The sequence below is a fragment of the Tenebrio molitor genome, chromosome 9 (assembly GCF_963966145.1).
Source record: "Tenebrio molitor chromosome 9, icTenMoli1.1, whole genome shotgun sequence".
Taxonomy (NCBI): Eukaryota; Metazoa; Arthropoda; class Insecta; order Coleoptera; family Tenebrionidae; genus Tenebrio; species Tenebrio molitor.
The window spans coordinates 10191066-10214848 of NC_091054.1; the positions used below are offsets into that span (position 1 = coordinate 10191066).

The 23783-nt window shown below is 44.4% G+C and overlaps 1 protein-coding gene across 3 annotated transcripts in view; it reads right to left on the bottom strand.

The window, feature by feature from the left end:
* The window catches only part of rho-5 (rhomboid-5), a 45157-nt gene that overhangs the window by 1113 nt on the left and 20261 nt on the right, over positions 1-23783 (bottom strand). The window contains exons 4-12 of one of the 3 annotated variants that reach the window (XM_069058978.1): positions 10097-10555; positions 8963-9200; positions 2749-2908; positions 2059-2299; positions 1762-2004; positions 1535-1712; positions 1425-1445; positions 1217-1305; positions 872-1133 (exon numbers count right to left, since the gene is read on the bottom strand). In XM_069058978.1, the coding sequence (XP_068915079.1) occupies positions 872-1133; positions 1217-1305; positions 1425-1445; positions 1535-1712; positions 1762-2004; positions 2059-2299; positions 2749-2908; positions 8963-9200; positions 10097-10555 (1891 nt within the window). The remainder of the gene's footprint in view (positions 1-871; positions 1134-1216; positions 1306-1424; positions 1446-1534; positions 1713-1761; positions 2005-2058; positions 2300-2748; positions 2909-8962; positions 9201-10096; positions 10556-23783) is intronic. The other 2 variants (XM_069058979.1, XM_069058980.1) reach the window with 2 other exon arrangements.

Genomic DNA, 23783 nt, shown 5'->3' on the forward strand with positions numbered 1-23783 from the left:
ATGGATTCAGTGGCAAGTTCAAGGTCTAGATCGAGACGGCTCCGACAATCAATCTTGTTTTCAAAGATTTTGATTCCTCAGCGGAATTAGCAGGGTCTAATTATCGACTTCATTTCTGGCCAGTCGACACTTTTCGGGGGTTGTTCAAACCTAAAAATCACTCTGCTTTTATTTTTCGCAACAAAAAAAACGACAACAAATTGCCAAATAGACAAACCCGAACGTTTACCAGTTGTTTATTCTGATATTTTATTGTTTACTATTAATTTTTCGACCTTTGCGCGCCATTTCAATTATTTCACGTTGTACTTCATAAATATGAGCGGCGTCAATCAACAGAATCCGATAAAAAATAGGGCAGCTCCCGAAAGTGGATACCACGCACTTCAAATGCTTTATTTAGCTTCGACAAAAACCCAAATTTATGCGGCAAACAGGTATATTTGGATTGGCCGTCGTTAATTTTCCAAAAGCCGATCCCCTGCGTGGGATTTTACGACGACTCGGAATTTTTGCTGTGCAAACTGTCCCTCGAGCTCGTTCTAAAGTTTCGCCCCGACTTAAACGGCAATAACCTCGACTTTTCGTGGCCCAAACTTTCCTCCTCTTCTAAACTCGCAGCCGACGACGTGTTCAGCGGAGAAACTCCTCCAATATAATTAAACACCGATACATTTTTGCTCGAGTCGTCAAACCGAACGTAAAAATAACTTTCGCCATTCTAATGGCGCCCCTTACCGACCACCTGCTGCTCCAAATTAAACTCCAAGCAGTCGACAAGTTTCCTCGCACCCTGCAAGATGCACTCTCCACTCGCTGCAGTTACCTGCTTTACCGACCGCACCGATTTCACCGTCCGCCTCGGCTTTACCTGCGAACACAGCGACGCCTCTTCGTGAAACGCCCCCCTGACGAAGTCGCAGTACTCCTTGGTGGTGATCTTGCACTGGCCGTGGATGCCGATGCAGCAGGGGTGGCCGATCACTTCGCAGATCATGTGCTCGGCGCTCTTGTCCCTGCTGCCGCTGCGCTTCTGAATGGAGAACTGGGTGTTGGTCTTGCGGCAGATCGGCCACTTGGTGATGTCGTCGGGCCACTCGTACGGGTGCACGCTGGCCGGGGCGTCGCAGAACCTGCGATGAGTCGACAGTGAGATTATGAGCGAAGTATTGGCGGCGGCGAAAACCAGCTTTCTCAAACAAGAAATGGGACTTACTTTGGGTCCAGGCCGCAGACGGATCCGGAGATTCGGCCCCCGGGGCCCGCCTCCCCCGCACTCCACTTCTTCCACTTGGATATGGTCTTCTGCGAATAAAAAAACATTAACGACGAGTCACGGATTTTATTTCTAATTGGACGTCACAATAGTAGTCGGGAGACATGCACGCATGCTGTTATCACATGTACGGATGCATTTGACTCACCGTGGGTCTCAATCCCCTCAACTATAGAAGTAGCACAACAGAAAGAGAGAAGAAAACAGTTCACACATTAGATCTGTCGGGTGGACTGGACACCAAAAGGCAAAACTTACTGAGCAGTCCGCTTGGGAGGACTGGACGCAGCCCGAGTCGTCGTTCCTGATGCAGCACGCCGTCTCCCTCTCCTTCGCCCTGATCTTGTCGATCTGCTGCGAGATCTTATCGTCCACCCTCATGCAGGGTGCGAACTTGGCTCCCAGATGGATCAAGTCGCTGGCCCTGGGACCGAACCTGCAACGCGACCCGATGAGTCCACCCCCAGACACTCTCCGCCACAAACCAAAAATTCGCCGGCTCCAGATAGTCGACTTGTTGCAAGGAGAGGCTCGTGACGAGGACCTGACCCGACCTCGACTGCAGATCGAAGCCGAACGGTCCGAACCCGTAACAGATGAGCGAGATGAACAACACCAAAATTTGTACTGTGGTCACCCAATAAGTGAACATCGGCCTGTGGTCCTCCATGTCGTCCAGTTGCTGCAGGATCTTCTCGTCCTGCGTCACCGACCGCCGCATCGACCTCCTAAACAACGCGTTTTACTGGAGTTCACCGTCGTTACGTCGACGTCTACATTACCCGAACATTCTTCCGACCCAACCCATTCCGTACTGTCTCCGGTCCGAATTGTCCAACACGTTGTCCAGCAACGACGAGATGACTCTCGAACCCCCGACCGCGGGCCTGTTCTGGCCCTCGTGGCGCAGCACGACGTGGGGGTCCCGCCTCCAGCCTCCCGAACCGGGACGCGTCGTCAACCGCTCCCTGTAGGCGGGCTGGAGGGCGGCGGCGTCCTGGGCGCCTCTGTCCACGGTGTCACCTACAAAACGCAACACGTCAACAACCACAATCGGTGGCAACCAAAACAAACATAAAACATAAATTGGAGTTATGTTTACATTACATACACAAATCGACGGCATTGTCTTCGAATGGATCTAAATGACAAAAAAATAGATGATTAAGAAGAACAAAATCTGTTATGTTCATATACACAAACCAATGGAATTGTGTGTGTTAAAAAATTATCTTGTTGCGTAAGTTTCAATGACGCAAGCATAAGACAATCATGTTTACATGACTACGCAAAACGACAGTTTTGTGTCTGGCGTGAAGAACAAAATGTGTTATGTTTACGCGTCTCAACTGATAATACTCTCGTTGTGTTTACACGAGAGTTTTGGGCGAGTGATGGTGGAGTTGTGTTTACACACGGGTAAGTCTTATGTTTTCACAAAACTTCAATAGAATTAAATAAAAGTACGGCACCTTCTTCTTGGGGTCTGGGAGAGGTCGGCGACGACGGCTTCTGGAAGAAGGACTCCTCCTCATCGATGCTGCTCGAGCTGTGCGGCGTGTCCGGGGGAAAACTCCTGGAGAGCTGGCTCTGTTGCGACCTCCTCCGCGGGCGGTGCCTGGTCAAGGTCTGCTGGAAGAAAAAATACATTTCCGCAACGGATAGGAGCGAGTCGTTCATCATTACAATATAAGAAAGTTTCTTTTATCCGGCAACACACCTAAGAGACCCCCGGGATCTTTAAATTCATTCCAGAAACGACGAGTCCCTTTGGCAGGGACAGTTTTTGTAGTCGCGGCTTTTTCCCGCATAATAAATCACGGGCACCACTCGCGGAATCAAAACGAAACAGAGAAACCGTCCGAGTGGGCGACGGAATTCTTTCCCTCTTTCTTCTTTTTTCCTTCCATATTAATATTTTGACATCCGACCAGAGACACCGACAAAGTTTTCGTTTTATGGGGGACGGCCCGGGGAAAAAAAACTACACGAGGAGCGAATTAATTATTTCGCGTTTTTTAAGCCACCCCTTAAATATTTATGAGAGGGCCGAGCACCGATTACTTTTTTTCGCGACAATCAGACAGATGAATTATTCAGACACTTGAAAATGTGCGCACTCGACTCATTACGGACCAGTAGCAACGGAAAAAAATATTTTCTCGAGTGCAGCAAGACCAGAAACTGATAACGAGAGCGGCGACACCGCGAACTAATGTCGCTGCGTCACGGGGACGTCGAGGAAAGGAGGTCAAAGAGGGAAATGGTGCCTCGATGCAGAAGAATTTGCATTAGATGAGCCAGCAAGTTCTGTTTAAAACGAATTTAGTACCTTAGCAAACCTTTTTGGAAAATCTGTACCCGATACTTGTTTACCAACATGATTTTGAAAGACCCAGGACTAGAATTATCAAGACACTTTAGCAGACAACTCTTTTGCTGTTGCACGTCTCTCTTTGCAATTTTCAAGCTGCAGAACTGAACAAATCCTCTTCAAAACTAGTTCAATATCTGAAGAGAGCGCCTTGAAACACCTGAGTTTCAAATGGGTTTCGAACGGCGATTTTGAAAGATTTGAGGTTAGGTCGCCCCAAGATATTTTTAGGGATAATTCTTGCTATCGAATAGTTTTCTTTGAAATTTTCGGTGGATATTCAAGAATGCATTTTTTAGATCATGCTTAATATCTTAGAGCAACACACGTTAACATTGAGGTCTGGACAAGTTTAGAACGGCGACCCCGACACTAGAAAACTCAATATACTACTATTATTTCTCGAGAAACTTCAGTTGATAACTCTCTTGTTGCATATTTCTCTTTATAATATGCAAAATACAGAACTGCGCTCTTTAAAACAAGTTCAATACGTTAGCAAAGCTCCTTGAAGAACCTGAGACTCAAATAGGTTTGGAACGGTTATTTTGACAGATTTGTGGTTAGATTTCTCCAAGATATTTTTGCGAATTATTGAATATTTTCCTTTTCACGGAGTCTAACCACCTAAACATTCTCTAAGACAAGGTCAACAATTTAAATTACATAATTCGCTGTAAATGCTGAGACCTAGACAGACCTGGAATGCAGAGTTTTTAGCGAAACTTTTGCCGATAAGTTTTTTGTTAATTTTTTCTTCGGGTTATTCAAAATATTTCACAAGGTGGATCCATGTAAATGTTCTTTAAAACAAGGTCAATACCTTAAAGCAATTCGCTCTAAATACTGAAATCTAGATGGACTTAGGTTGACCACTTTTTACGGTTAGCGATTAGGTTTCTCAAGAAACTTTTACCGATAACTCTATTGTTAATTAACATTTTTCTTTAACATGTGCACGTTATTTGGCACGACAAAAGCTCTCTAAAATAAACCTAATATCTTGGCACAATTCCTTGGATTGGAATATAAAGGCAGTCTTGAAGGATGTACCTACGATTATATCTCCCAAGATATTTGTGCAGATAACTCTCTGGTTGTTGAATATTTTTCTTTGAAATTTTCGCACTGCTTTGTGCTTTGTAGTCTTTACAAGCATCAAACTCGATACTGTAAACACAGATTTAGATATATTTAGAACGGCGACATCTCAAGACCACTATTGATTAGGCTTGGAGAAACTTTTGCCGATAACTGTATTGTTATTGAATATTCTTTTTTGAAATTTTCATAAAGTGTATAGGTATACGTAAAAGCTCTTCCAAACAAGGTCGGTGTGTTAAAGCAATTCGTTGTAAATGCTGAGATCTAAATAGACTTAGAATGCAAAGTTTTTAGCAATTAAGTTTCTTAAGAAACTTTTACTGATATTTTTCTTTTAATTTCACTATACAATGTGTCTCAGAAATAAGTACATTAATAATAACCAAGGACAGTTCTCGTCAAGAACAACAAAATTTTTATGTATCATTTTTTCGAAATATAATTTTCATTTCAGTATTTTTCCCCCCCATAAATTAACGAGCTGTCTATTTACTCGCATTTTCTAGTTATTTGACCCAATGACAGTGACCGTGAAATAATACTTTTTGTAAAATCAACGCAAAACATTGTGTTTTTAGAATACAGTTTTTCCGCTCTGCGGCCGAGGTGTAGTTTTTAGTTAGTTTTGTCCGACTCCACAAGGCAGGTGTTTACGTGTTGATTCTGTGATTTAAGCTAAAATTTTGTAAAAATGACGAGTAGTGAATCATAGATGCATGTTGATGCATTAACTGGATAACTATAAGGTTTAGGAACAAATATTTTGCTATTGCTATTAAGGAGCTCTATTACCAGTTAAAATTAATGTACTTATTTCTGAGACACGTTGTATATCAAGACACGTGTTCCTTCCTTAAAATCAGCCAAATATTTTAGTAAAGCTTCTCGGAAAAGATTATAACGACGGTTTTGAAGGTAAATATTTTGAAGATATTTGTACAGATAATTCTCTGGTTCTTGAATATTTTTCTTTGAAAACAAAGTTCCTTGGAAAAGCTGACATCCAGATAACGGCGATTTTGAAGGATTGGTGCTTGCTGGTTAGTGAGATCTAGGTAGGTCTCGAACGGCGACTTTGGAAGACAACTCTATTGTCGTCGAATGTTTCTGTTTAAAATCTCCACCCTGTACAGCATCAGCACACCTCGTCTGGTGCAGCAGCACCGGGAATTAACGTCGGCGGTGCTATGAAAAATTCTCCTCATCCCGAATTAGACGACGAGATAAACGCCAGCCTCGACCGAATTGATGCCTTTCGGTAGGCGCGTAATGAAATTTGCAGGCGTTGATAATTGGCCGGAAAACAAATGAATAACAGTCGTCGACAAATGAACAAGGCCACGTGTAGAGGGCAACCGTCCCGTGAAATATCACCCGTGTCGGTGGTCGCGTCGGGAAAAAATATCTTCACGTGCGAAAATCGTCCGCGGTGCACCCGGTGCACTTGGACCGTTCGGAAATCGGACGCGGCGATTTTCCGCGGGCGACGGTGGGGACCAATCATCGCCCGGGAAAAGTTTGTTTTCCTTTGGAGAGTCGCGCACCAATCTACGGACAAAGTCGCTGATCAATGGCGAAAATTAAGGACCAGCCGGATGTCCCGAGGGTGCGGAGAAAAACCATCGATTAGGGCGTCTGTTTACCGGGAATATCGCACCGTAGGGGGAACGGGCGGGTTGCTTCTGCCAGATAAGGGATCGGGAATCGGCGAATTCTCGCGGCACATTCGTCACACAATGACGCTAATCACTGGAAATTATTCAGCCGAAACGGGATCCACCTGAAACTTTCTGTTTGTTTTATCAACAAACGTGCGAGGCAAGATGCGAGATTTTGGGCTGAGAACGACGCAACCGGCACTGAATAACGTTCAAGACAGTTCGTCGAGTAAACTGAGGCTTCCGAAGCTGACGAGGAGGATCTCATATCAGAATTAACGCAGCGCAGGCATCAAAGAAACATTTTTTTCTTGCTCAATCCCTCGCGCAACCAACTATTTCTTCCAGTTTTCTCTCGCGCCTTCTCTTTTATTCAATTTTTTCTTTGACACACTCCCAACTATCACCACTTCCACTTCAACAACACTGTACAAAATCTCCGCATCTTCACCCCCTGCAGTGTTACGCTTTCTATCATTGCGCCGTACATGCATGCTCCATTTTCGTTTGTAACATCCTTATTCCATTACAACGTCTTTCTACCCCGTCCTCCTCATTTTCTTTGCTTTTTACCTCAGTCCTGTCTCATCCACACCCGATGATCTGTCAACTCTGTGTCCTCTTAATTCGTCCCCCTCCCCTCTCCATTTTATTTTTCTTGTACCTCCAGAAAACTTGTTTGTCCATTTGCAGTCATCACATTTCGTTTTCCATTTACGGAATGTAATGTACATTGGAAAAACACAACAAGCTCACTCGAAAGCTTTTAACAGTGTAGATGTGCGGACCGCGAAATTCACCATCCACGACGAGAACTCGCTTCTCGTGCATTCAAGAAAATTGAAACAATTAGTTTTGTATTGTGGGTCGAAGAGACTTGCGCTTGTACGGTGGAAAAACATCAATTTTTTGGTCCTTCGAGCCGGATTGTAGAAAATCGCAACATTTCGATTCTTTTGATCAACGGCTGAAATTGATGGCTTTCCATGTTTCATACGAATCTCAAAATGCAAATAAATCCCGAATATTAGCCCGGACTGTTTACAAAATATGGTGAATGCATAAAATAAATTGCAAATCGTCCAAATTTGTTTTATGTGACATATTTACGGACACGGCCGCTCGCATTCATTTTCTGGATATACGTCCTACTATTTTTAATTCCTCGTTAATTAAACAAATGGATATTCCATTAGATTGTTTTCAAATGTGATGCACAGCACTCGGAAATGCACCGTAATTTGTGCGCTGCTTCGTCTGTGCCAAACTATCTCAATTTGGCTGAAATTGTGAATATATTGTCTTTGAAACTTCCACATTACATATGCGAACAAACGCTCTTCAGAACGAGTTCAACATTTTGGCAAAGCTCTTTGGAGAAGCAGAATCCCAGATAGGTTTACGACAACGATTTCAACGACTAACTAACGATCAGGTGTCTCAAGAAACTTTTGCCGATAACTCTACACGTCAGGACAAACGTTCTTTCAAACGAACAAGCCAAACTGACCCGATGGGTTTACAAAGGCGATCATGAGAGCTCTGTTGCTTTCAAACATCTTGAACCAACACTCTGAGATACAGATTGCTCTAGACGACAACTTTGGAGGACTAGCGCGATCAGGTTTCTGAAAAAACTTTTGGAGATAACTCTCTCGTCGTCAAACACTTTTCTTCCAAATTTTCACACCGGATGCCAAGACAAACGTTCTTCAAAAGGCAACACCTCGCAGACGTCCAGGTTGGGTTTTTCCAGGGCGAGAAACGAATTACCCCTTCCCAGCAGCGACCACCGAAACCCGTCGACTTGAACGTTTCACCCGACAACGTGCAGATGTTAAAAATCATCGGCTTTGAAGTCTGAAACGGAACGTTAATTCCACGAAAATAATTCGAAAGCCGCCCCGATATGACAGCACTAAGCCCCTCGCGTTATTCCGAATTGGCAATCTCCTTTGGGCACCGAAATTCTGTTATTGTTAATTCGCGAGTGCGTTTGTTGTAAACAATTTCCCGACGCCGCGAATCTGCGGCCGACCGTAAACACCGCCAGATTTACGGGGGCGGTGCGTCGACGATTTTCTCCCCGCACGTTCTAACCGACACGTTTAATTCGGGCGAGGGTTTTTATTTTTCTGGTAGGTGCGAGCGCGTGTGTGCACGTCGAGCTTAACACTTCGGCCCCCCCGGGGTGCGCCTCTCGCGAAACGACAGAAATCCCTATCATAAATCTCCCCGCTGCAGCATTGGCATTCCGCAAACGGAATAAATCTGATTATGCAGGAATAGAACGCTTGTCTCTGGTCGTTTAATAAATGAAAAAGCGTCGAGCGGGCCATATTTCAGCCGACGCTACATTACTCCACTTTTACAATGGTGGTGCACTCAGACATAACCTTCGCCGAGTGGGATGGAAAAAAAAACACACCGACGCCCGCCATTTCAGACGTATTTGTTTAAACAAGATGGCGGGGAAGGTGTCTCGCCGACATTTTTTTGCCAGTTTGACTTTCGTCCCGGTGGGACCGTTTCTGCGTGATCGGTACTCACGTTAACGACGTAGGAGAGTCCATCCCACGTCATCCTCGCCACCGAGTCCTTCCTCCTGACGGTGACTTCGTTCAAGCGCTCCTGATTCGCGTCGGGGACGTCGTTCGTGCCCGGAAGGACGTCGGGCCTTTCGGCTTGTAACTGTCCCGACATCCTTGCCCCCGGAGCGGCCTCGGAAATCGTCCGTCTGTGCGACTGACCCAACGTCCTGTACTCCTCCTTCAGCGGGCCGTAAGTCCTGTAACAAATCACCAAGAGCGGTTTTTTACAGAGGACGAAATTCGACCAAAAAAACGACTCTAATTCGTTTATTACCCCACAAAATTACATTCGGATTTCTGTCATCGCACAGAAAAAACAGATACGATGGAAATTGTTGATGGCCATATATTCGGGATTCTATATTTTACAAAATCTGCCGGTTTGTTTCTATCATGAGATCGTATAAATTGCCTCGGGCCCGCACGTGTTTTTTGTGGGCACCCACGCAAAAAAAAACTTTTTTGGCTCCCGCTCTTACGTACCCAATTCTAAACGATAAAAAATTCATTCTTCTGGCACGTCACAGTCTGTTTTATTTCTATTTTCGACCCCAACGAAGTCTACAACGCAAACAAGCAAATACAAAGCCATCAAGAGTTGGCGAGTTGGTGGTAATGCTGAATTTTATTTTTAAATGGTACAACTGGAGTAACTCCCGAGTGTTGACGGCTTGACACTGAAAATAATTGTTCTGTATTTCAATTTTAATTTCTTTTTACCGTTAATTTTCCCATAATCTAACCATTTTGTGGTTGTTAATGTGACGTCAGATCTGTCAAATAAACCAACAAAAACATATCCAGTTGCAGTGTTGCAAACAGCCGAATAAAAAATGTTCTTAATTGTTTGCTAACCCAAATACAGTCCTTCCTGATCACTTGTATTGAAAAGAAGCAAATTTTGACATTTTTTGCAGAATGACATCCAGCAAAAACGCCACCCCGTCCATCGGATCTGTTTTCTGTTTCTGTCCACCGGATCTGTTCGCTACACAACTAGAAACGTCAAATTTGACAAGATTTGAAACGACATTAAAAAACTTCCGGAAATGTGCAAGTTTTACCCCAAAATTGCGAGACTCGATCCTTTTACCTGGAAGCCATCCTTATCCTCCTGTCGAGCCACCTCCTCTGCTGCTTCTCCTCGCTCTCTTCATCGACGCCGAAAAAAGTCGCCGTCTCCTTCTTGATGTAGTTCTTGATCATCTCCTTCCTGGAGAGCTGCCTCCCGAGGTGCGGCCTGTTGGGCAACCGCTCGCTCTGGGTGTACGCCAAGTTCCTGTTCTGTATCCTGGGTCTCTCGGGGGGCGAAGCCACCGGCAGGGAGACCGCCCTCTGCACCGGCGGCAGTTTCGCGGCCGTCGGCGGCGACACTTGCGGCTGTCTGAGTTCCGGGGCTTCGCCGGTCGTGGCCTCCGTCGGCGGCACATCCTCGGCGACCGGCGTGGCGGTGCGTTGTTGCGGCGGCGACGGTTGGGCGGGCTGTTGTTGTTGCGCCTGTTGGGGATTGTTCTGCTGCTGTTGCTGCTGCTGCTGCGGCGCCGTCGCCCTCCTGCGGATTAAAATCTCGAATCATTTCTGCCGGTCCTGATTGGATTTTATCGAACGGAATTGTTTCGTTTCGGGGGAGTCGTGGTGCTTTTAAACCCGCCGTAAGTCGGTTTAATGGAAAATAGCTGGCGGATATCCGGTACGGCGGGAGAGATAAAGGTGTTCAGGTTCTTGGATGAATTCGGGATTTGGGGCGCAACTCAAGTTTTTTCTTTTTGGGGGGCGGGAGAGCGATCTGTTCGAGATTTGAGCAACCCTTTCGGTGTGTTTCTGGTATATCAAGCAACTAGCTCGACTCAGTTCGATATCTTTATTATGGGAGAACAAAAGCGACCAAGTTTATAGTCTGGGGAATAAAGGAAGTTGCACTTGGACTGGGAGCACGTATTCGGCTGGAAACCGCCGAATGACTTACTCGCTCCTGTCGAGAATTCCGATCGAGTAAAAATGTCTTTAGACTCTTTGCCCGTCGACCGGAGCGGTCCTAATTCAATCCTTCGGAAAGGGTGTCAATTGCGATATTGATCGGCGCCATTCATCGCCGTTTAACGGACACAATTAAATTAAAGTTGATCGAGTAAAACGGTCTTATCGGTAGTAAAGCGCCCGGAGACAATTACACAGGAAACTGAAACGGAAATGTTCGCATGAGCCACTTTCCGGTGTGGAGGAATTGCCGGATCTTCTTCGTCGCTGACCCTTGTCGTTGGCTGACGGATTGTCTGCGTTGCCCTTTCTGTATATTGTTTCCGGTAGTCCTGTTTACCCGCTCGTACGTCAGGGCTGCGGTCGGCCGCGGTCGGTTTGACCGACGTGACTTGCCCCGGCCAGCTGGGCCGTTCCATTAAGTTGCCGATCTAATTGACGTCGGGGACGGCGAACGGCCGCCCCCGACCGATCCGCGCCACGCAGAAGTCTCCCCGACGAGTCCCACAAAATAATCAAACACCCCTCGACCTCGCACTTTCACGTCCGTCTTGGGCCCCACGTTATCTTCCTCAATAATAATAATAACAACCGGTTGTATCGGGACTTCGTCCATTAGGCCATCGCAAAAGAGATATTTGCCAAGTACGTTGTCAAGACGATAACTCCACACTATTTTACTTCGCTCTACAAAAATGTGCATTTTGACCCACATTCTGTAATAAGAGTTTCAAATGATCACAGCCTCATGCTCAAGTCTGATAAGTACTCATCTCCTATTACGAATTGGATGAGACGCTTAAAAATATACAGGGTGTCCCAGAGTTGCGAAAAAGCTAAATAACTTGTTTGTTATTAAAGATATCAACTTTTACTTTTTCTAGATGATAGCTACGCTTCTACTGCACATTCGGAAAATATTGCGGTATATACACAGTGTGTCTCAATATTATAAAAACACTAAAGTTATGTTTTTTTAAATGGAACCTACCCAGTTTGATTTCATTTTTGGATTCTATGCTAAATTGTGAATCAAATCTATACAGGTCCTTTTTACTTATCTGTCATCGTTTTTGATCAGTGGCGCTTTTTTTACCCGAATTTCGAATTGCAGGGGTCCCTTCGAACCTTCCAAATCGTTGCACATAAATTAAAATTATTGACGCTGTTTGATTTCTGAATGTTTGCCGCATCTGCTGAGTGTTTACTTAACAACCTGCTCAGTCTCATATGCCTACTGCGACTTTTTAAACATAACGAACTAAAAATGTCAAAAACTCATTTTTTTTCAAATGGCACCCCGTATTTATTATTGCACTGGTCGAAAGCTTTTTTGACAAGCTTTTGAACAACATAAGGTTTGTATAGTCGAATCTGAAAATCTAGGGTGATATCCTAAAATCGCTAAATTTGGTGCAATTTTTCCGTTAAAGACAATACAAAAATCTAGTAGCCCTAACAAAAGATAATTACACAATATGGTCACTCCATAAAGATTAATCAACCAACAAAACAGTGTTTAACAATTAAACATTTTATTATTTTAGTGATTTTTAGTGATTTTAAGATAGCACTCTAGATTTTTACATTCGACTATACAAACCCTATACCGTTGGAAAGCTTGTCAAAAAAGCTTTCGACCAGTGCAATTTTGACATTTTCAGTTTCTTATATTTAAAAAATCGCAGTAGGCATATGCAACTAAGCACGTTATTGAATAAACACTTAACAGATGCAGATGTCATTTATACAGGGTGTCTTAAAATTATTGTATTCCGAGTTCGGGGCTTAGTAGGGGACATCCTGTTAACCAAGTAAAAATGTTTAAAAAAAATTCCTGTCACTTTGAGAAAAATATCAAAATTGCCAATATTTGTTCAAAAGTACCTGATTAATATTCTAGCTATAGTATAATTCAGAATAAGTGGCATCGCGATAGGCGTTGATTCTCTAAAGTGAGCTTTATGTTATGTCAAAAAATTTAGTAAACATGTGAAACCGTCATTACTTTATTCTGAAGTTATGCGTTACATAATTTTAACATGGTTTTCACCCACAGCAGAGATAACCCCCAGACAAATAATACTTTTCATAAATGAAACAAGAAAATTCCAAATACTTATAACAAGAAAATAAACACAAAACGATTCCAATGATAATATCAAGGCCAAATTAAAAGCGAAGGTTACCAACAGCATCGAAACTAGGGTATTATTAGCAAGAGTCTTGCTGCCAACGTAAATTTGAATTTCCAACGCCTACCGCGATGCCACTTATTCTGAATTATAATATATGTTGTACTTCCCTTTTGAACTTTTATTTTTTCGAGATAAAGCTGTTTTTTCAAGAAATGTCTTTTCATTTATATTTTAATATTTGACATAATCATCCTCACCATATTTCAAAATGAATGTCAACCATTTATATTTTTTATTTGAAGAAAACATTCAGACTCATATATTTGTAAAGACCCCCTACCACCCCCCCCCCCTGTATTGTCTTTACTTCATTTTTTCGAGATTCCTGAGATTTTCCCTACAAGACCCTCGACTTGGAATACGTTAATTTTGCGACACCCTGTATAAGAGAGACGAAGCCGTCACTTCCGCATACAGCTGGCAAAAACTATTAAACGATCCAAACGCTAAAATAAAATTCTTCATCGGAAAGGCTGCATCCCACGTGAAACAAATGCAGGTATCTTTAGGAACGTGTCATGCATTATTCCTCCAGGATTTGCATCTTTATCTTTATCGAGTAACTGCAGTTCAAGAGCTACTCTCAACTGATCTGCCACAACGTTTACAAGCTCTGCACGCTACACAATGCCGGTGGTATTCTATAATGAAGTCTTTTTATGGATGAAGCTTGGTTTTATAGAACCAGATTTGCTAATTCTGAGAATATGAGAATTTGGAGTACCCAAAAGCCTTAAGAGGAGTTTCTTTACATCCAGCATCCAAATAAGATACGGTGCGATCAATTAAAAAATAAATCGAGTCGGCGTGTTACCTATGGCAACCCATGCTATAGCATAGGCTCCAAAGCAAACTCGATTAATTTTTTAAATGATCGCTCGGTAGATATGTGGGTAGCAATTAGTGCAAGAAGAATAATAGGATTTGTATTTTTCAAAGGTAATAAATTAATTTTATTCAGAATTTATTTCAATACGATAGGGTTTCAGTAAGACGCTTTACGACTACTTTTGGTAATTGTTCACTTTAACTACTTTTAGAATTTTCGTGTTTTTTCTGGCTAGACAGCCTCAGGACGTCCTCCTAGATCGTTTCCCACCATTCAAACCTTGTGCAAATGCATTTTTTTTCTCCTGTTGTGTTTCAAGGTCGCGCCAATGTCTTAGTATAACCAAAGGATAAGGAAAATTCATTTGCACAAGGTTTGAGTGGTGGAAAACGATGTAGGGGGACGCCAGAAAAAACGGGAAAATTCCAGAAGTAGCTAAAGTGAACAATGACCCCACTTTTGAACCAATCACGTAATGATAAACTCCAACAAGGTTATTGCCAGCAAGATGATGCAACTCCTCGTCGCGCTTATCAGTTTGAGGTTGTGTTTATGAGTACGTCTGGGTTTGTGTAAGAGAGAGAAAACTGCGATCCCCATGACCAGCAATTTTTTGAACGCTCGCTAGCATCATTTCGTCGTCGCAACTCCTCCAACTTCGATAAATTTCCAAGTTGCCAAACTGCAACTTATTGCTTGTCCGACTCGTATTTGTTTACTAAACAACAATAAATACGAAAATGTCGTTTGGTACTGCAGGAAGACGTTGTATCATATTTCAAAGTTATTTTGTCGAGTTCAAGTCGCTCCTTCGACAAGTTTATTTCAATTCTGGTTCTTGTACACAACAGGAACCGATTCGTTTCGAAATGGCGAACTTGACGCGCGTCCGCTCCGCATTTTTCCGATCCATCCCGTTCGATCTCTGCGTTTCCCATCGCGAAATTATCTCCGCGTTTATCTCCGAAACTAATTTGCATTCTGCATCCGGGGATCAATCGGGAACCGCGATTCCGTCAACCGTCGCGCGCCGTCGAATTTACATTCCGCGGGGATGCACTCCGTTCTTAATTTCCCTCCGATGTCTGTCGTCGAAATAAGTGATTTTAGAAAAATATGTTGCCGCTCCAAAAGTTTTTATTGATATCCGTATATCGCCGCCGAAGAATTTTAAATTAACTTCGGAGAGGTTACTCGAACTGAAATGGGTTTATAAGTTCGTGGCTCGATGCTCGCTGGAAAAACGAAAAGAATGCGTCTTAACTTTTCCGGGAGGAATTTGGTTTTTTCAGACGACAACGAATTGGTTCGGATGACCGGAACGGCCCGGCCCTGTCTCCGGGAAACCTCGAAGGATGCTTGTCGCGGGCCGCGAGTGTGCGGCGTCGATAGTGGCGGCGATGATTGATGAGGGGGGCGGTCGCGGGTCAGTCCCGAATCAACTTTGACAGCGTCTGATTTGTCGGAGGGATAAGAAAATCTCCCGGTTCGATATCAACAGTTTAGCGGGACCCGGTGGCAAAAATCGCGCCGCCCCCGGCTACCAGTTGAACGACGAGCTCGACTGTTATCCGAGGGACGTGATAGCGTTCGTTTGGTCATTAAGTGTAATACGAGCAGGAGATCGGGTCGTAATAACCCCTCGGGGGCCGATCCGGTCCGTCGGATTTCCCGCCACTTCATAGCTTCCCCGAATAACTATTATTATGATTGTGCGGCGGCACGACCGCCACGCGATCGATTCCGGCCCCGGAAAAATCCGACCGCTCGCAATTAAATCCTCGATCGGGCCCGGAATAATTGACCGCCACTCGCCATTCCGCATACGCGCGCCGCAAAAACATGATTGATTTCCGCCCGCCACAGGACTTCGACGTCTCATTTTCACCGGAGATTGCAAATTACTCCGGGAACTTACCGGACACCGTCTCGCCGACGATCGAGTTGCGATTCCGATTACCGGAGCCGGCGGATCCCGGAATTCGCCCCGGAACCGTCCTCTTGCGGGGTGGCTCCAGGCCGGGCCCTGAACCGAAAGGGTTGCGACTTTCGCAGGCGAGAAATCAAAGGACCCGAAGAGCGAACTTCACCTAACGCTAACAAAGTTAGGCAGGAGCGGAGAAATGAAGAACAGGAGAGAAATCCCGAATTGTCAATTGTCTTGATATTTCGCCTCCCAGGAACGGGAGTTCATAACAGAAAGGGAATCAAATAAACGGCCATGAGGACTGTATGAATGTATGAAGTAGTGGTGGAATGTCTCTCTCGACGCTCGATAGCGCCATCTGCAACTGTATATGAACTGTTGAAAAATGCGCGTTCGCAAAACCGCTACCTTATTGGGTGATGATGCGAATAAAAATCTGTCATTTGCGCAAACCATTTAGTATCAAAGAAAACAAGAGCGTCAGAAGAGTGGGTTTCAGTATTTACTACACTACTTTTTCTACAAGTAGGAAGTTTGCATCCGCGAGCGCAGCCGTGCATTCAAAGGCGATTCTTGATGGCACCGTTTGAGCAATGGACGAGGACCGTCAATACTTTTATCCTTCGAAATGTCGTTAAAAAGTGAGGGGCAAAAGCTTTCGCTTGTCTTTGTTCGCGAAATATCAATTTTCATCGGAAAGTGTGGAAAACTTCGGTGGCAACAGGAGATGGATGACCGCCTCCGCTCTTTTATTTTGGAAAGTTTCCCAATAAAAAAATCATTGTTCTAATTATTTCCCGGCGTATGGGGTGGAAATTTCGTTTCGTTTGTTTTGTACATATTAAACCAACAACGAAACGAATCGAAATTTCGTCGGGAATTAAATTTCCTCAGATAATAGAATCTGCGGGGGGATATTTTCGTTAAATTGGTCCACTCGATGCGTTCGTGATGTTGGGGGATTTCTTCGCCATCGTTGGGGAACAAAGCCCCCGCGAAACGTTGACGTTTCCGATCGAAACTCTGAATAATATATCCGTCGGCCGGGTCGTTTCGAAACGAGTAAAATATGGCGGTGGTGGAATCTCCTCTTAATAAAAGATGGTGTCTTTGCTTGGTGCATGACAACGTCGCGATTTCGGTCCGCGTTATTGCTAATTCTCGGCGCGAACTCTCCGATTTGCATAAAAAAATCCGACGGATCTGATACCGACACGGCCTATTTATTTATCGAGGCGAACAGAGCAAAAAGAGAAAAGACGAGACGGACGGAAAAAGCGGCTTCGAGGTGACTCAAGGTAACTATTCGGGAGAGGAAAGTTAAAAGAGCGTTCATTAATAACTCGGAGGAGGAGGTCCTCGTTCGCTCTCCTCTTCGAAAACTAAACGACGATTCGGCGAAGCAAATCGCGTTGAAAGGTCCCATCGGGCGTCGATAAGAAAACTTCCACTTTCGTTTTGTTACTTGTAAAGTGATTTCGTGGATGATGTTCATTCATTTAGTTCCCCTTGGCGCGCACGCCTTTTCACCACACAAAATTAAATTCCTGGACCCTTCGCTGAACGCACCAAAAAAGACAACATTCCCGGATGCACCAGATCCTAGTTCGCACATTCAAACGGAACTGCAACAATTCGCGGAAGAGGAAAAATTACTCGCGGAGTTGCACCCATTTTCAAAATTATCTTCGTCGCTTCCATCAGTTACCAGTTATCGTGCGCCTTCCAGCTGCATCAAGTTGGACGAGAACCCGAGGCGGATCTCTGACAACAACTTTAAGACTTCACGAGTTGCTTCGAGTCAAACTTTAACAAATTTTAACTGACAGAAATAAAACAAATTGTTAGAAGAGATGGTTGCGCAGTTCGAGGAACATCTTCGATAAGTTTTGCCGAGTGAGAAATCAGATTATCTCGTCATGTTTTATTGAGGCTCTTAAGTGTCGTCCTGTAATTGATCTTCGATTAGCCAAAAGGGGTTGTTATTGTAAAAAGAGGGCACGGCATCGAGGCCGGATATTCACTGTTACGGATTTGTTCTCTCAAGTAATGATATTATTTTACAGAGACAATGTTGTTCGTATGAAATTACACTCGCTGCACTCGTGCGTGTAAACTTCCCACTTGTAAAAAAAGTACTTTCTACACATGTGACACAACTATTACGTTACTGCTAAACATTCCAAAAGTGAACCGACTTTATCAAGGTTTGATACGTCAGTCGATTTGCAACGAATCGACTCGTTTCAAGGTTTCAGACGACGATAATATCTTGAGGGAAAAACGAATCGTTACATAATTCCAAATATTTGACTCGTCATCTTCTAGACGCGTATTTCTTCTAAATCTGCAACAATTCTCTCCGTTTCCTGCGGCAACATTTCTCGAGAATTAAGCCGCTTCACTTTCACAAATACGCAAATCATTTTCGACTGTAAATTTCAATAAAAGCGACTGTTCAAACGGAAATTTTTTTCAGGCAACGTCAAAATGACCACAAAGATTGCGCAACGAAATGATGCGACGCATTTACATTCCTTGTTTAACATTTGTCAACACGAGCATGGAATCCTGAGAGAAATCAAACAAAACAGTCGCGTTCTCTTTGCGAACAACGAATTCCGTAAGTGTTCGCTATTCGTTGTGGGACGAAGGTTATGATCGCGGTATGGCTTTTCCCTCCGAAATCTCAAACTAGGTGATTTAATTAATTTAATTTTGTGGTGCTTCAGCCTCGTGGAAACCAACCCGCGCCCCGAAACCAATTTGGATTCCTTAACGTTTCAAGTACTAGATTCGGATTTATCGCCTGTTCGTTATTTTTCACCAGACCAACACGGCAGACAATTAAAATAAAAATACAAACTGTAACGCGACGCGGCGATCCGGTTCGCGACGGGAAATTCCTTTTCTGGCGCGCTAGGAAAAGCGACAAAACGACGAGTCCGGAAATTATTTTAAAAATGTGCAAATTTTCGTATCTCCGCGGACACAACAGTTTACGTTCGTAATAAAAATCTCGCATCGGGCTGATAGCGGTTTATCGCGGAGTACGGATATTTTGCATGGTCCTTGACAACGGACTTGGTGCGGACCCCTGTCGGGCGCCAACCAAATCCAAAAACGCGTCATTTTTGATAGAATTGACGGACGCAAGACAAACAAACGTTTACACAAAACAACAAACGACCTTTGTCGAGGTATAACACAATATTTGCATTGTAACCGAAGTTGTAAAAGATATGACCCATAAAAACTAACCCCCACTAGATAAAACGACAGTCGTTTATCCCGCGTGTGACGTCACGACGGCGCACCGCGTTCCGATTTTTCGGTGGGGTGGCGCCCCCTCGCGGTTCGATATCTCCGTTTTCCGAAGCGCACGTCGGGACATTGTTCCGGGCGGGATGCATTGTTATCGGTTCCGACCTGATCCGTCGGATTTGAGTGATCCACTTGTGACGCCGCGTCTCAAATTAATTAACGTGCACCGCACGGATCGTCGATGGGAGCGAGTGCGGGCCCCACAGAAGCGGGGTGAAAGAAAATCAATCGGGGTGTGCGCCCCGACACGCTTCGCTTATTATGAAGTCGGGGGCATGTCTTATCTCGGCCGTATCGCGCCATCCTCCGCCTCGTCGATGCAAAACGTCGATAAATTCCAACTGGGGCTTCGATATTTTACGTGACGTGTTCGGGGAATATAAAATATGACTTCCATTAAAACTCCCCGGTAAAACAAGGGTAATTACCGGCTCGCCGACTAATGGACAGATTAAGCAGTCGGGAGGCTCTCTTGCCGCGACCGTCTCCGACGGCGCCCCCTTAATCCCCGTTTCGCATTCGCGACGCGAACGCTCTCCGATTTTTCCGATTGATGGTCGTGGGGCCCCCGACGGAGAAGCGCCTCGGGGATCGATCGCGAGGGAGCGAGACCGACAGACACACGCACGTACACCCTCGCCCCACGGTCGGGGTGAAAGTTGCCCCGTTTGCGCCGTAATTTACAAGCCACGAGAAAAAGGCTCTGGACGTCTTGAATGTTACGGCCCTCGTGGAAAATAAAAATCGAGTGGGGGCGGCTGCCGCGAGCGTGCCCCCGCGTCTTCTCGCCGCCCCAGACAGTCGTGGCGGTTGATTTCTCCGCGTCAGAAAGAATTATCCCTCGACGCGTGTCTTCACGGCGAATTGCAGTGGCACCATCGTACGGTCCGGCAGGACCTTGCGCCCCCTCGCACCACCGAATTGCTTCCAACAACCCTGCTGACCCGATTTGTTTCCGCTCGAATGTGTGCGAGACACGAACCGAAAAGAGCCGAGTAATTCCCTTCAACCCCCTGGACAAGGTAAAATTCCTTGACAACGTATTAGCTACATTTTTTCTCTACTTCATTTCTTTTCACATCAACAAAATCTCACATAAATAATGAATTGTCCATCTGATTTCGCAACTGTCTCTTTCCATAATTTCACTTTTTTGTAATGTGTAACGAACGTTGAAAAAAATCTACGGTCGACCAGCCCGATTCCTGCTTTTGTTTCCGTTAACGTATGGCGCAGCTCCACCAGCTGTCAAACCGTACATGTTAAACGTCATCTATTCGGCGAACAAGCAGTGACGTGAACCATTTCTTTTGCACGAAATAGTTCTCGTCAGGATTAGGTAAGCGAGGAGAGTTTTCCTGGTTTTCTTAGCGCGACACGACAGTTTCTACTTAATTAAAATCAACGATTTAATTTACATTACAATGATGATCAAAGAGAGGTTATGTATGTGAAACTGGCCTCACAGAATACCAACTTAAAAGATGACCTGTGGTTGTAAAATAGAGAGACTGCTCGACCACAATTTTTTGAACGTTCGTTATTCACGTTTCATTGATCAGGATGTCGACACTTCACGAATAAAGTGAACCACTCTGTATATTTTTCTTGTTTAATTTCCCTTTCGAAATTTTCAGCCATCTTCAACACTTCAATTCTTTACTTGGCGTCCAATTCTTGTCTAAAAAATTGACAAAAGGCAAAAGGCCTACTTCTCCAACTATTGCACATCTCCAACACGTTTCACTTCTTCTTCTTCGCGTTTCCTTACTCCTCCACTTATCTGAACGCCTGTTTATGACTGACATTCCAAAATTTTCGTTTTATCGAAAATTCCGGCGGGCGCATTTTTATCTGGAAACTGTCTAGACCGACTCCGTGATGGTTTCCTTTACGTTTTATCTTTTTTATCTATTCGGCGTTAATTTCACAAAGAGAAATTTCGGCATCGAGGATAAGATAAACGGCAATACCTACATACTTATCAAGCGAGCGAGTTATTCTCTCACAACACGTCATAATTAACATTACGTTCACATATTTACTTAAGGGGCGTGATCCGTAACTACGCACCGTTGTGGAAAAGAAAAACAACAACAACAATAATAACGTGATTCTTGTTGTCCCGTGAGTCATATTTTGTCAGTGTTCTTCCGTTGAACGCGAACAAATTAAAACTAACGAGTCTGTTTACGAAGAACGCGAAACCAAATATTATCCAGAGTGAGATAATTTTATTGTCTTAACGAGTGGCCACTTTTGACAATTAAAATGTTCGCCCATTTAATTGTAGACCTTCCGTGTTTCCCTACTGTTTCATGCTGTGCTCGCTCGACTCGACTTTCTGTCTATTTTTAACATCACGTTCACCTAGACTTGAGACGAAGTAAAAACAATGCGCCACTTTCCCCTGTCGGTGTATCTCGCGAAGGGCCCCCTTCACGAATTCAGAGGTCGCACGTGACCACCCTTCCCCTTTACTGTTATTGTCGTCGTCGTCTCCACGTCACAAAACCAGACTCCTCCGGATGGGAAAGAGGAGAAAAAAACTCGGCCCGAATGATGAATTTTTATAAGTATTTTCTTATTCAAATTGCCCCGACAGGAAAGCTAATGTCTCGCGATAAGTCTTATTTATAATGCCGTAATTTGCATTGCACACCGTAATATTATCACGGCTTACGCTCGACTCCAGTTTCAAGATTTTCGATGTAATCTTGGCGAATTTGCACGACATGTAAGTTACCCTGCAGTGCCATCATCTTGCGTTCCTCTTTCGTTAATTAATTTATCTGACGGTGATATCGTTCGCGAACGTTACGTCAGCCTCGCCCGGGACAAAGACGGTGCCGTTCTCCTGCGCCCCTGACACACTTATCTCGACAGGGAGCCGGTCCTGCACCTCCGTCGAAACTCGGACAACATCACCGTGGAAAGTCCGACTGACTCACGGTAACATCGCCGGCGGAGATAACACCTGAGAGATAAAACCACACAAAAGAAATATTTCTCCTCGACGATGAAATGCTCCCGCGTGCCAATCTGGCGCCCCGTGGGGCTCGTCTCATTCATTTTGTCGAATTAATCGAAGAATTTCCTTCGCAGGTGAGATGTCAACACAAACATAACCTCAAACCGTCGAGACAAGTGGCGCACGACTTACTGCTCCTCCAGTTCCATGGCGGGGGTGGATCACAGTTCCGGCCGCACGAATTGCACTTTTTGCGAAAGTGTTACTCGAAACTGCATCGCTGCACGGTTTTATTGATGATTGACACCTGATATTGGGGCGCTTCGAACTTCGAACGCTCCGCTAAAGTTGGTAACACTGTAATCGAATGTAACCAAATCCGGATCGAACAGACGTTTGCCCCGTGTCGATAACTAATAAAACAAACAGATACGCTACAGGTAAGTGGTCAAACGTTGCGCTAATTTTACGTGGAAAAATTCCATCAGCTTGTGATGATAATTATTGTTGTTATCGATAGGTTCGGTCGTGACCTAGTTGTTTCGAAACTTGAGTCAAAGTTGAAAATTTTAAACACGCACCTCCACGCGAATAAACAATTACTCACTTTTATTGCAGTGCCCGAGAAGTCTTCATTTGAGCGGCCGATTTGAATGTAAATTGTGGTATTTTGGGTTGCATAACTACGGAGGTGCACAAACTTTAGGGACAAATCATGACAGCTGCGTAATGTTGGTAGTAAATACGAAAGTATGGAATACAGTGTGTCCGAGTAAATAGAAAAATCGATGATGACGCAGGTGTGTGCGTATTTGTTCGGGAAAGAAACGGATATGTGTGTGGTGGCATTACACCGCCGCCACAGGGTTACCCGTTGATTCGTTGACATTTAACCGTCGTGATTAAGGACATTAATACCGATCTGTTTGTAATACGTCCCGTTCTGCAAACATTTGATAAAACGACCCAATTCAAAGAGCGGCGACGGCTCCATTGTGTCCGAACCCACGTACGGACCACTTCGGAGTTCCTTTGTTTGGTCGAGGGATTAAACGTGATGGCGGGACGAACCGAAAAATTTGACACTGCCATTTTCCTCCGACCGTATTTTCCGATGATGAAGAGGAGAAAAGGAGGTCGAACGGAAAAACGCCCCGACATAATGTTCTACACAACACGAGTCGTAAATGGCGTCGAAAGCTGTCACGAGAAAACGCTCCTTTGATTTTCGCCTGTTGATTTATCACCAAGCCAACAAATTTGATTAATCCGATATCGGCAAAGAATCATTCCAGACGGGGATCACCCTAATTGCGATTAATAATTTAGGAGGGATGAAATATTAACGGGGCGCACTTGATGGAATATTTAGTCAGCAATTATTGCCACGGAAGTGACGACTCGGATTAAGTATTAAAGATGTCATTACGGAAGTCCCGAGCGCGGTGGAAAAGCGGTCGGGGAATTTTTTCAGTGCGTTACGCAACGACTTTCCCTTGTGCGCCGCCATCTTCTTAGACCTCTCGGCCGGGCAAAAACAAAAAGAAATATTAG